This window comes from Lygodium microphyllum, chromosome 1 (genome assembly GCF_053477565.2).
Source record: "Lygodium microphyllum isolate KBCC chromosome 1, Lygodium_microphyllum_v1.1.10, whole genome shotgun sequence".
In the NCBI taxonomy this organism is placed as follows: domain Eukaryota; kingdom Viridiplantae; phylum Streptophyta; class Polypodiopsida; order Schizaeales; family Lygodiaceae; genus Lygodium; species Lygodium microphyllum.
In genome coordinates this window covers 10,399,228-10,413,172 of record NC_141135.1, presented here as the reverse complement: position 1 = coordinate 10,413,172, position 13,945 = coordinate 10,399,228, and the positions used below count along the sequence as shown (strand labels likewise).

The window sequence follows — 13,945 nt, the reverse complement described above, 5'->3', positions numbered from 1 at the left end:
TAATATGCTTGTTTTGTAAAGTTCTTGGGTCTGACCATCCCTCATCACTCTCTTGTTTGGGGCACGGATACTCAATAGGACGCAAATTGATTTGAAATCCTTACTTAATGTTAAATCTATCAAAACTACAAAGCCCAAAAAAAAAAGTCCATAGTTGATTCCATCCGCCTTTGTAGGATTTGGTGGGTCACTAGGCAGTCGTCGTGCATCCTTTGTCCAATGCCCTAGCCTCTTTGGGGTGATTACTTGAGCTCCCTTGGTAAGATAACCATCGCCTTTGTAGTCTTAGTGCCGGGCAGTTGACGCGTACCCTTCACCCTTTGTCCAATGCTCTAGTTGCTTTGGGGTGGGATGCCTTGGGGTTTTAAAAGGAAAAAAGGGCTTGGCTAGCCTACTTCTTGTAGTGCCATTGTTGGGCATGAGAGGGGATGTTGAGCTAAAAATGCATTAGCTTCACTTAAACAACCCCAATACATGCTTAATTTGGAAGAAACCTTGTTTATTTAAAAAGAAACGCGTTCCTAGAGAATGTCTGTATCCCCGAAGCACAAATTCATTTGGGAGGGTCTAAACTTTCTATAAATAGGTATGCTGCCTTCCATTCAGTCTTAATTTTGTTTTTGTAGGTTTTAGGTATTTTCAGCTTGCTGCCCACACCCCGTTCACAGAGGACATTGTAGTGCAAGTTGTTCATTATTGCAGACTTCATCCATCTGACGCTTTTTTCCAGCCCTCTGTAATCAATTTGCCTTGTTTCTAGCAAGGCGACTGCTGCTGTCCATCATCCAGCTGTTGTATAGCGTGCCATGTCAGCATACTGTTGCGTTTGCAGGCCCTAGTTGCTACCTTGCAGATTTTCTCTCCTCTAGCTGTCACCGTCATCTCAGCCTATCACTGTTGTTCTCTCTCTTGCAGCCTGCATTTACCATTTTCTCTCTTTTGCAGCCTGCGCTCAATGTTTTCTCTCCCCTCACCTGTGTTTTGTTCTTTCTCTCTTCCGCATTGTCGTCTACATTAGATGCAACATTTCTTGGTTGTGTTTGCTGGTGTTCGACATCTAGAGGCTGCCTTGTTGCGATTCGGGATCTGTTTAGAGTACGACACACTCTCCAGCTCATTACCTTTGCCTTGATCCTTGAGATACAAGAGTTCGAGGTACAATATTCATTCACTGCATAGTGTGTTTGCTGCATGAGCATTGTATATTCAATAGTCATATCATAATGCTACTGCTTGCCCCCTTGTCAGCCGGGATGGTTTAGGGATCTTCTTTCTCCTTCTACAGCTGTTTCCACCCTCTCTTCAATTGAGCTTGACAGTGCAATCATTAGACACCTCGAGGTTGTCATCGACTCCTCGGCTCCCTTTAGCCCCGGTCCTAGAGACATAGAGGCTCAAGGTCATTGTATCTTCATTATATTGCATTCATGTCAATACTTTATTCATGATTTGACTTTCCGAGTCCATTCATTGCTAATGCAAACTCTACAATTTCTTTACAGTTGTCTCGTTGGACTTAGGGTTTAGTCAGGAACTTAAAAAGTGTACCCACTAAATCTCTGCTGCTCTTAGCATGACCTCTTGTTTTTGTTCCAACTCAACCCCTTTGTCAAACCTAGTTGGATGCCCTGGTGTTGTTGATATAGAGATGAGACTCACATGGTCTTCCTGCTCATGCTGCATCCTTATGTTATCTTTGAGATTGTTTCTTTCTTCCAAGTTTCTTTGCACTCAACCTCTGCTTTGAAGGAAATATTTTGGATTATGTATGTTGGTAAGATTTTCCATTGTTTGGCCTTTTTGAGGATAACTAAAAAGCTTTCCTAAAAGCTGCAGTTTTCTTTTTACACATACGGATTCACGAGCCTTTAATGACATTTATAACTATGTGGACTTGCAGCTGCTCGTACATGGGATCGAAAGCTTCAATGCTGATGTGATTTTAGTTCTTGGTCAGGTACAAACAGGTTTCAATGCAAGCTGAAGTCTGTTCCTCTTTTAATATATACAGAGAATCTTTGAATATAACCTATGGAGACAAACTCAAAAAGCTTTGAAGGCAAATGTCAAACAAAAAAAATGGAAACTTTGTCATTGGTACTGGTTGTGGAGTCTTCGTTGTTATTGATAATATGTCTTCTTGCCATATATCAAGTGTGTTAAGATGAAAGGCCAATGACCTGTCACTTAACATGTTTTGTCTTGTCCCAGGAGAAGCTCTACAGCATGTTGCGTGACAAGTACAAAAGCAAACCAGGTGTGGATATAGTAAAACTTCACAAGTCTGGGGGTGTTGTTGCACGGAACTCTAAATTCAGGCAAAGGATGAGGAATGTGAAAACTAGAGTAAGCTAACTCTGCAAAGCTTTGGGATGAAGTTGATGGAAGTCTCAATTTATTCTCACATTTTCTTTTTTCTGGCAGGAGTATTTTTATGGCTTGTCCAATGAGCTCTCTCCGCATGCAGCTTCTGCAAATTTTAGTGAGCTACAAGTTTTCCGAATCGGGGGTGGACCACAGGCACCAAGATCAGCACTTCCTATTGGTGCAGAGCCAACAGCAGATCCAACACGTGTGGTCCCAGTGACAATAAGCCATGACCTTGTTCATTCCGTCCTTGCAATTTCTTATGCCAAAGAAGCAGAACAGTTGCTCACCAGGTAATGACTTGCTCTTCTTTGTTGGTTGAAACCCTAATAAGGCCAGATCTTCTAACCTAGTGTTTTTTGCAGCAATGTAGCAGGGTTTATATATGTCACTGAAGTTGATGTATCAAGGTAAACTGCTCAGTTACTTGGTCATCTGTAGTAACTTTCTGATTTCCAGTTTACTGAAGGCCATGTTTCAATGCAGGAAAAAGTTGTCATATGTTGCACCTTGCCCTGGTCCTTTACCCAACAATTTACTGCTAGCAGGGTCTTTACTCTGGGTAGAGTGAGCTGATTGTGCACTTTGTTACATATAATTTCAATTTAGGACATCTCATCTCTGCAGTCATGAGGTGGTTTTGTTATCACTGTTTTTGGTGGTCAATTCAATGACTGTCTTTGGTAAGGCAAGGACATGTAATACTAGGAGCTGCCCTTGCAATGTCACATCATACAAATACAACAGACTTGACAAACACACTGTAGATACTTTTGGTTCTTTGGGACAGCTTGCAAATTAGCACCTATTATGGGGCAACTTTTTAGAAGGAAAAAAGGCTGATAAGGAAAAAAAGGGATGAATGCTTGCTCCCTCTGTTCTCTCTCCAACACATGAGTGGATTTGTTAGAATTTGTTGATGTTCCATGTGTGACGATGCAATGTTACTTAGACATGTATCTTTTGTTTGTCGTCTAGTTTTCCTTTTTGGTAGCTCTCATGTGGTTCTTTGAAATGTTATGTTTCACCAGAGACATGGAGCACATATGCTACCTTGCTCTACGAGGTGCTTGTGCAATTTCCTCTTCCTTGACTACCAAAGAGGAAACTCATCTCCATTGCCTTCAACACATAGAACCTCAAAATGGTCGAGCACAAGGCTGTGAATGACTAGTAGCAGAGCCCCTCTCATGTGCTAGAGATGTGTTGCACTCTCTAATCCACATGTTCAAGATGGCACTTTGTGGAGGCTTCCTTCTAGTTAACTAGCTAATACTATAATATCAATCGTGAAAGTTACAGATCCTATGGTTACCACACTATAGGAACATTATGTTTGGCCATGTGCTAGGCAAGCTTTATGGATTGGTACTAGAGTATGAGTTAAGCAAATGGGTAGTGATGCATCAACATCGAGCATGTGGACATGCAAGGTTAAAGAGAGGATATTCCACACTTGACCACATTCTCACACTTAGAGCTATCATTGAGAAGGATCGAGCACAAGGGGGACAACTCTATTGTTGCTTTTTGGACTTTCGCAGTTTTAGGTACAATGCCACTAAGCTCTCGCAAAGATTCCAAGATTTGGGGATCCTTACTAAGGTAGAGTGGGGGTTTCTTGGCATAGTTTGAGTCAATCACTAGACGAGTCTAGGCTTTAGGAGAGATGTTGGAGAAGATCAACACCACCATTGGAGTGAAGTAGGCTTTTCCCCTTTCACCCACTCTCTTTGAGCTAGGGGAATATTGATACCTCTACTAGTATATGCACATTATATTATATTTATTTGAGATAGTTCGAAAAGGTTGTAGTGCCATCTAGATGCACTACATGCCTTTTGTTAGGAGTGACCTATTAGTGAACCTTAGGAGGGCCAAGATTATGGTGTTTAATATCTCCACCCAATGAATTAGACGATCAATGCCTTGGTTTACACATGGTGGGGAGACAATGACGTAGGTCTAGAGATACGTCTATTTGGGGGTTACTTTTGCAAGGGCAAGATTCACATTGTTGATATAATATTTGAGATAGTTCGAAAAGGTTGTAGTGCCATCTAGATGCACTACATGCCTTTTGTTAGGAGTGACCTATTAGTGAACCTTAGGAGGGCCAAGATTATGGTGTTTAATATCTCCACCCAATGAATTAGACGATCAATGCCTTGGTTTACACATGGTGGGGAGACAATGACGTAGGTCTAGAGATACGTCTATTTGGGGGTTACTTTTGCAAGGGCAAGATTCACATTGTTGAGTACAACAATTGGGGATAGATCGATCTAAGGTTGTGGCATTAAGAGCGATGGAGAACCAACGCACACATATACAATTACAAAGATTCCAAATGAAGTTATGGCTCTCTAACACATTAGTTATATGGAGCTTTTATTTGGGGATTGAGCCTTTACCATAAGAGGAGAGTTATAATAGAGTAATTGCTACCGAATGGAGGAGAGGTTTATGATGGGTAGGGGCAGATTGAAAGACCCCTAATGATGATACTCTTCGCGATAATCAAGAGTAAGTCTTTAATATCACATGAGATAGTTAAAGCAACGGTGGGAGCACTGTTGATTATGACTGATGCCGATTTCCAAACAATGATTTTTATTCACAAGCTTTGGAGCCTTTTGAGGCAGAGATACTCTCAACTTTCTCTACAATCCTCTAGATAGCTCACATTGCAAGTTGACATTGAGTGGTATGCTTAGATAGACATAGGGTTGTAGCTTCATGGGCTACATATGAATCAACTTGCACCATTATAGTACAACTTAAGACTCTCCTTTCCTAGAGCTTACTTGGGAGGATCTCAATAGGATCATCAAGATTGATGGTATTTAGTTATATACATCGAGGACTTGGTTGACACCTATCCAGGATTTGGAAATGAAGATGACTTTTTACCAAAGGTATCTTCTATGGGTATCCCTTCATTGTTTTGTGATCTAGTTGAAATATGTGGAGACACTTGTCCTATGGCATACAATGTACCATTGCTTAGCTTCTCACATGCTATGGAGCAAATTTACTTTCACGAGGATTGGAGCTACCAACTTTGCTAGCTTGAGTTGGAGATTTGAGGAGCACTATATTTGTAGGTGTCTAGTGTAGTATGAGAAGCACTACATATGTAGGTGTCAAGTGTAGTATGAGATTAGAGGGCACTTCCATTGTGTGTTTTGAGAGAGATTTTAACTACTTTCAAGAGTGATGGACTTCTTCGATTGGTGTTACCTTGGACTCTTTTGGAGTTGTATTAGCATAGAGAATCACCTGTTACTGTCCCAGGTGAGGCTTGTGGATTCATGACAAGACTCCCTTGAATGGATTTTTAAGAGTTGTAACTACACATGCTAGTTCAGAGCATATCCTAGACCAACGGGTGGTTCTACCACGTGGAGTCACCTTAGATAAAGCCATTATGAGATGCAAATCATGGTGCTTGTGGTCAGCGGGTCCACTGCCCCATGCAAGGCATCACCAAAGGATATAGATAATATTGGTATGTCATCGAGTAGCTCTATCCCATCGCTTCACCTTATCTACATTGGATAGATCCATGAGAGAGATCATGGGTTGATATTGACCCCCATATCAATTTCACATTGTATTAGATTTCTAGTGTTTTTTTAGTATATTAAGCAATTTATTATTTCTTTTTAAGATTATGATTCCTTTATTACTTTGGAAACATGTTAATTTCTTACTTTAAATATATCTATTTTGTCTCAGGTTGATTTGGCCTTCTGTGGATGTTAATGTAACTCTATGTGTATCCTTTCCCTAAAAAAAGAAGTTTGAGATCAAGTGAAGGATGGGAGCACCGCACACATAGGTGTTATATAGCCACCGTGTACCCCCCTGTTACGATCTTCATGGGGTTTCTAATGGTAATTATCATAAGGCATAAAAATGGCACAACGAAAAGGCACACAAGATATATCAATAAGGAATCCTTGTATTCATGATATAGAAAGATACAACATTAAGGCACATCTCTTGACTCTCGACTACACCCTTGTGATGTTGCACATGTGAGGGTTCACCACAGAGCATAGGGAATCACATGTAGAAGCACAATCTAGGCAGAGCCTGAGTAACTACTAGTTTCTATATAGGTGTATCTATAGGCATTCCCATGGTATACTTACAACAAAGCTCTTATACTCATCCCCACGCAATGGATCGTTGTCCTCAGAAACCTAATGGTGGTTTTCTTGACTCATTCAAGGGTCTTAATATAGCTTAGTCTATTAAGCTGGTTAGTGTTTGTTGGTTTTAGGACTTGACTCATTAGCGGGGTCTTAATGTAGCCTTTTCTATAAAGTTGGTCAGTGTTTTGTCGCATTATGACTTGGGGGTCTTAACACAACTTTTTCTATCAAGTTGGTCAGTGTCTGTCCATTTAAACTCTATTCTTTTTCTTTTTCATTTCACTAGTCCACCCTTGATTCAACTACATTTGAGAAGTGGAGGCTTCGAAGACCTAACTTTATTTGGCTTGGCTCTCATGTCTTTGTATACCAAGCTTTGTAGGCATGATCCCAAGTTGTCACGTTGGGATCAAGGTGTGGTGGCTCGGTTGTCGCCATGTTGTGCCACACCTTAAGGGAGGCAGTCCATTGTATTGCGCCTTCTCTTCTTTGAATCTTTGCATTGGGCCGTGGCAAGTTGGGTCTCTTGTTTCATTTGCCAAGACACTTTGCCCTCATCGCTAAGTCAAGTACTTGGACTATCTTCTTTGGTCTATTCGTTGGATCTTCACCTCTTTGGCTCTTCTTAGCTTCATGTGGAGTTGAAGTTCTTTGGTTGTATGGACTAAGTTGTCACACTTAGATTGGGCTTGGGATAGAAAAAGTAGAGGTATCATTAAAGTGCTTGGAGTGACGCCTATGTTTGGAGTGCTTGCGGTGTTAGAGATTCATAGGATTGGGATGACAACTCCTTGCATTGCTTGCGGCTTGAATGTTGAGGCTCAATCTTAACCAACATTGAGTATGATCTCAATAGGTTCCATTGTCCAAAGATGTTCAGTTTTCTAAGGCTTAACCATTAAGGTTCCCTTCCATGGCAAGTTACCTTGGTTTGACCATATTGCATGCACTCCCTTCTTTGAGGCTTCATTCTTTGACTAATTCTATCCAAGCTCATAAGGGCTCATTTTTTTAGATTCAAAGGCATATCTAATGACTCCATTCCTGAAGTGCACTTGGTTCTTACTTTGATTTGATTTGCTTGGGATGGGTTGTGGCCTTAGATTGAATGTAGGGTTTACTTTATTCTTAGCCACAAGCTTAGCTTGCGGTTTTTTGGAGGCATCCTCATTCCCATCTCTCATCTTGGCTTTGATGGCCTGCCTTTGTTTCTTGGCATCTGAATTCGCATTCATCATCTTCTTCTCATCTTTTCCTCTCTCTCTCTCTCTCTCTCTCTCTCTCTCTCTTTCTCAATTCTCTATCTTCCCTTCTTTTTGGCCTTCTTTGCTTAGATGTATCCTTTGCTCCTATTCTTTCTTCATCTTCTAAGTCTAACTCATCTTCCAACTTCTCCTCTTTGGCCTTCATGCCTAGATCTATCTTGTTTGGCGCAACATCTAACTCAACTGCTCCTATTTTCTCATCTTATTCTTTGGGCTTTCCAACTCTCTACACTCTCTCAACTAAGTTGGCTCCTTCACCTCTTTTTACTTGCTCATTGTTCTTCCTAACTTTCTTCTTCTTATTTTCTTCTACTTGTTTCTTCTTATCTTGCTCTATCTTTTTTTTCTTTTCCATATTCTTCCTAGCTAACTCTACTTGCTCTTCTATCTATTTTCTTCTCTTTGCTTGTCTTATGTTTTCTTCTATCTTTTCTATGGCCCCATCTAATACTCATTTTTCTTCTTTTTCTCTCTCTTTTTATATTCTTATGATTCTCCTTCAAATCCCTTTTAGGCCTATCATCATTGAACTTGGTTGGGTTGATTTGTTACTGTGGTTCAGGTTATTGAGGAGTATGTGGTGTTCGGATATTGGGGTTGAGCTCATCCTCTCCCTTGTCTTCTTCTTTGGGTTGTCAAGGACAAGGTGTTCCAAGATCAGGATTGAGTTCATTCTCTCCCTTCTCTTATTCTTTGTATGCTCCTTCTTTTTCCAACTCTTCTTCATCACTTATCTCCTCATCGAAAGTTGGGACCCCTACATAATGAAGTGTTGGCTCCATGTAGAGGATTCCTTGCCCAAGGTGCTTTCACCCTTCCATCTTTATATTCCAAGTCTATTTCTTCATCTAGGCACATTACACTTTTAAGAAAGTATCATATCGAGCTCCCTCTCAACTTTGTTGGGACATTAGGTTCACTTTCACTTTTCAATATGTATCATACCAGGGGGAGAGGGGTATCACAATGTGGGGCGTCGCATCACATTGCATCGTGTCATACTGTGTTGTGTCACATTGTGTTAGAATCTTCTCTACATTTGTGAGAGTGCTCTCTTATCGAGCTAGTTTGCTTTGCACTAGAGTTGCTTCGATACCAAGTGTTACAAACCTTCATGGGACTTCCAATGGTAACCTTTCATGAGGCAAATAAATGGCACAATAGAAAGGCACACAAGATATATCAATAGGGAATTCTTGTGTTCATAATATAGAAAGATACAACATGCACATCTTAGGGCTACATCCTCGTGATGCCACACATGTGAGGGTTCACCATTGTGTCTAGGGAATCACATGTAGAAGTAGTGAGCCACAAGCTTAGCTTGGGGGGTTTTGGAGGCATTCTCATTCTCCTCTCTCATCTTGGCTCGAGTAGCTTGCCTCTATTTCTTAGCATTTGGTTTCACCTTCATCTTCTCTCTTTTTGCTTGCTTTCTCTTTTTTTCTATCTTTCCTTCTTCTTTTTGACCTCTTTTACCTAGATCTATCTTTTGCTCCTCTCCCTTAGTCGTCTCGTCTAACTCATCTTCCATTTTCTCTACTTTGGCCTTCATTCCCAGCTCTGTCTTGACTTTCTTTTCTTGCTCTAACTTAACTTCTTCTTGCTTATGATCTTCTTCCTTTGGGTTTTGAGTTCTCCACACTCTCTCATCTAAGTTGGCTTCTCAACCTCTTTCTAATTTCTCTTCAAGCTTCCTAACTTTCTTCTTCTTGTCTTCTTCTACTTGTTTATTCTTTCTCTCATTCTTCTCATCTTGCTCTATCTTTTCTTTCTCGCTTTCCTTCATTGCTAACTCTACTTGCTCCTCTATCTCTCTTCTTCTCTCCTCTTGCCTTATCTTTTCTTATATCTTCATTATGGCTCCATCTAACAAATATTTCTTTTCTTCTTTCCTATCGTCTTCTTCTATCTCTTCCCATATTCTCATGATTCTCTCTTTCAACTCTCTTTCTAGTCTATCAATAGTGAACTTAGTTGGGTTGGCTGGTTGTTGGGGTTTCGGTTGTTGAGGTTGATGTATTCGAAGGTTGGGGTTGAGCTCCTCCTCTCCCTTCTCTTCCTCTTTGCATGATTCTTCTTCTTCTTCTAACTCTTCCCTCTTCTCTTCTTCTTTGTCTAAGTCTTCTTCTTCTAGCTTTGGGTTCTTCTCTTCTTTGTTCTCTTCCACTTCACCTATCTGATCTTCTAGGATTGGTGTCTTCATCATCATCTTCATTATCAAACGTATCGTGTGCCTCAAAGGAGCATGCTACACTAGCCTTGTCCTCAATCTCAATAGGTGGAGGCGTTTCTTGATTTGTATCAAGCATCTCCTCCTCATTCTAAAACTCTTATCTCTTTTGACATTGGTTCATCTTGAAGTTGGGCTTCAACTTGTGGGTGCAAGGGCTCATCCTTCTCACATGTCCACTTATCTTCATCTTCTTTATTATAGCTTTACTCCTCCATGATCCTTTCTAGCTTTGCCCTGACATATGTCTCCCATCCTTCTCCTTTCACATAGTATTCTATATTTTCTTCTTTTTCTTGAACTTCATTGGATTCTTCTATGGGTTGGCACTCTTCTAGGTAGACTTCGAGACAATATTCTCTTCTCCTCAAGGGTGGTAGTCATAGTAGAGGTATTATGCTTTCAGGTGGTAGTCAAGGGGGTGTTCTTTAGGGTAATAGTATTCACATTCAAAGTAGCATTCTTCTCCTTCAGGGTGGTAGTCATAGTAGAGGTATTCTACTTTAGGATAGTAGTTGATGGGGTGTTCTTTAGGGTAATAGTATTCACATTCAAAGTAGCATTCTTCTCCTTCAGGGTGGTAGTCATAGTAGAGGTATTCTACTTTAGGATAGTAGTTGATGGGGTATTCTTTAGGGTAGTAGTCGATGGGATGTTGATCTTTAGGGTAGTCTTCTTCTAGCTATCTTGCTCTTTCATAGTAGGCTTTGGGGTACTAGTCAGTTTCTAAATGTATTCTTCTTTCTCTTCTTCATTTGACTAGAATTCATCTTCACATGTCACATCTTTCTTTTCTTGGTTCTCCTTTGGCTTCTTTTTGCTCTTCTAGTCTTCTTTGGTTGGCTTCATTCCACTCTTCAACTCTTGGACATTGTTACCTCTCATTTGCTTCAAGTATAGTTGAGTCTAATGTTATGCTTCTTCAAATCCATAGGCAGTCTCCTAGTCCCACCTTAGGTCTACATCTCCTTGTAGCTCCATGTCGAGGTCTCCAACCATTTTGACTTGCCACAACCTTGCTCTCTCATACACCATGATTAATTGGTAGTTGACCTAATCCAGGTCCTCATCTAGATCTTTAGTCTTTTCCTTTAGATTTCTTAGCAACTTGGTTCCCTTGAGTCTTCTTCAGCTCCTTTATCGTCTTCCATGTGTATGCTTGATTTGTTTGAGCAGGAGCTCCTTCTTCTTGTATGCACCTTTGAGCTAGTGACATAGCCGGAGTTCCTTTTCGAATGAGGTGTCCTTCCATAGCTTGAGATATTTCTAGGTGGTTGTCATCTTGAATGGTATACCACATGCACCTATGGCATCAAGGATCCTTCACAACTTGGTTGGTACATATGAATTAGCTTTGCATTGCATCACGATCTCCTCTACGACCATGAGCCTACTCCCTTATCTAGCTAGTTTGCTCTATGATAGAGTTGCTTTTATACAAGGTGAGTTACAAACCTTCACATGACTTCAGGTAGTAACTTGTCATAAGGCATAGAAATGGTAGAGCAGAAAGGGACACAGAATATATCAATAAGGAATCCTTATATTCATGAAATAGAAAGATACAACATGTAGGCACATCTTAGGACTACACCCTTGTGATGCCATACATGAGAGGGTTCACTTTGAGCATGGGGAATCACTTGTAGAGTACATTCCAAGAAAAGATTGAGTAACTACTACTCTCTATATAGGAGTATTCATAGGCAATCCCGAAATCCTTGCAAGAATGTTGGACTTGTTTCCCTTGTTTTTGCAATAGCATGTACGCAACATGGTTAGGGATTTGCCATCGTCATTTGGCGTGCCCCTCTTACTCTTTGATGGATGTAGGAGTATGAGAGGATAGTACACACTTGAGGGAACCCTCGATATCATTTATAGTAGAAGGGCATGGGTGGGGGTTAGTAGAGGCTACCTCTAGTAGTTTATTTAACCTTGGTTCTAAGAAAATGAGCATTGTAGTGGTTCTTACTACCTCAACTAAGGTGTATAAGATCTAGCAATCCAAATGGGATGGCATTCAATTTGAATTCACATTCAAGTGGTGATGAAGTAGCAATTGTTTGGTGTTTGTTGAAGAAACTGATAGCAATGGTGGAGCTAGAGTGAATGTGTAAGAGTAACTATGATAGTACTTGTCAGGAATGCAAACAATGTACTAGAGGAATGCACAAAGAAGTTGAATTGGAGCTTACAAATGTTGAACACTAGGACAAATATGCTGAAATTTATGGCCTCAACATGAACAAAAAAATATCATTGAGAAGTGTAGCTTCTAATGCATTTCAAAAATGTGAAACAAATTGAGTTGTATGTTTGAGTTGGAGACCTTCCTATAGAAATGCACAAAGAAATTGAAGTGGAGCTTGTAGATATTGAGGGTCAGAATTACACTGATACTTAATGCCTCAATAGCAAGAACAATGCTGTCCTTGAGAAGTATAGCTTTGAGTGTGTTTTAAGAGCCATAGGAGATCCATAAATGAGGGGAGTTATCAAATCATTCTTGTTTTGGTTGAGCTTAATAGTAAAATCAAATTTTGGAGACAACGTAATGAACTCAAGGGCATCAAGCTATGGGTTATACATGAGATCACCGAATGAGCTCGAGGAGAAGCCAAAAAAGATTTCAAGATCAATGTGACTTAGAGGGAAGGCAAATGGGCTATACATTGCACATGAGAGACTGCTATTTTATAGTTTTAAGAACCCCCATGAAGATATTCTATGGGGGGAGGGATTAGGATAGATACTAACACGTGCTCAGTAACAAACTTTAAAAAGGAAATAGCTACATTTTGTGGGGACCATTGCAATGCTTTGTTTTATTTAAATAGTAAAATTTTCATTGCTTGTACCCAATTGGATTGTATTTGGACATTTGATGACATATGACACTAGTCCTATACACTTATAAGGTGTCTTAAAGAATGCTAATAAACACACACACACACACACACACACACACACACACACACACACACACACACACACACACACACACACGTGTGTGTGTGTGTGTGGAGGCTTTGTATCTAGTTGAGGAGATCCAAGAGCTTCAAGTGCTGCACGTCCAATCAGGTTGCCAAATAGTGAGTGTGAGTTCAAGTGAGAAATTGAAGTTATGCATTCAAACTGAGCTGACCTAAGGTTGAACAGAGCTAAGAGGAGTGAGAGGAGAGCTGAGCCATGCTCAACTGAGCTTTGATACCATGTTGAAAACACGGATCTAGAGCATGTCAGCTATGGAGGTTGGAAGGTGAAGACTAGATTCATAGTGACATGGACAATGAATAGACCAACTGTTACACAAGTGAATTAGGTTCCAAGGTGAAAGCTTGGACTAATAATGACAATGACACTAATTGAAAGTACACAGTATCATGATATTGCATTACTCATCATGAAAGTGATAGTCAAGTACAATGCTTTATAGTAGTAGGGTTGTTCCACTCTCCTCACTGTGCATATGGGATTCATGACATCTCTTCCTAGAGCATACATAATTTGTCATATCTTTCAACAAAGCCACTTATGGGCAAGCCTCTTTTGGGTACTCATTCAACCTCTATGGGCATAAATATCAAGCATCATTTGCTATTCTCAACATTTTCCACCTTGCATTTGTAGCCACTCGCACCTTAAAAAATTCACCATGTGAATTTTCTTTTAGTTATATTCTTCATGCCTTTAAAATGTAGCATTTAGTCTTATCATGGCAAGGACTTGTGATTGCATTCTTGGTTGAAATTTTAGAATATATAGCAAATGTTAATATTTCACATTTATTTATTCTACATATTATTTAGAGCTTTGGCTTGGGAATGCCCAAACCAACTAGAAGGCTCATGAGTCCGTGGACAAAGAGGAGGGGTTTTCTATCAACAAAGAAAGAGAGGTCTTTCTAAAAGGGT

The 13,945-nt window shown here is 40.2% G+C and overlaps 1 protein-coding gene across 3 annotated transcripts in view; it reads left to right on the top strand.

The window, feature by feature from the left end:
- Positions 1-3,290, top strand: part of CLPS3 (CLP-similar protein 3) — a 28,670-nt gene extending 25,380 nt beyond the window's left edge. For 2 of the 3 annotated variants that reach the window (XM_087668714.1, XM_087668847.1), the window contains exons 6-10: positions 1,901-1,957; positions 2,212-2,346; positions 2,425-2,660; positions 2,733-2,777; positions 2,854-3,289. In XM_087668714.1, coding sequence (XP_087524840.1) covers positions 1,901-1,957; positions 2,212-2,346; positions 2,425-2,660; positions 2,733-2,777; positions 2,854-2,938 — 558 coding nt within the window. In that variant the 3' untranslated portion in view covers positions 2,939-3,289. Of the gene's footprint in view, positions 1-1,900; positions 1,958-2,211; positions 2,347-2,424; positions 2,661-2,732; positions 2,778-2,853 lie in introns of all 3 variants that reach the window. The other variant, XM_087668759.1, reaches the window with a different exon arrangement.
- The last annotated feature ends 10,655 nt before the right edge of the window (positions 3,291-13,945 follow it).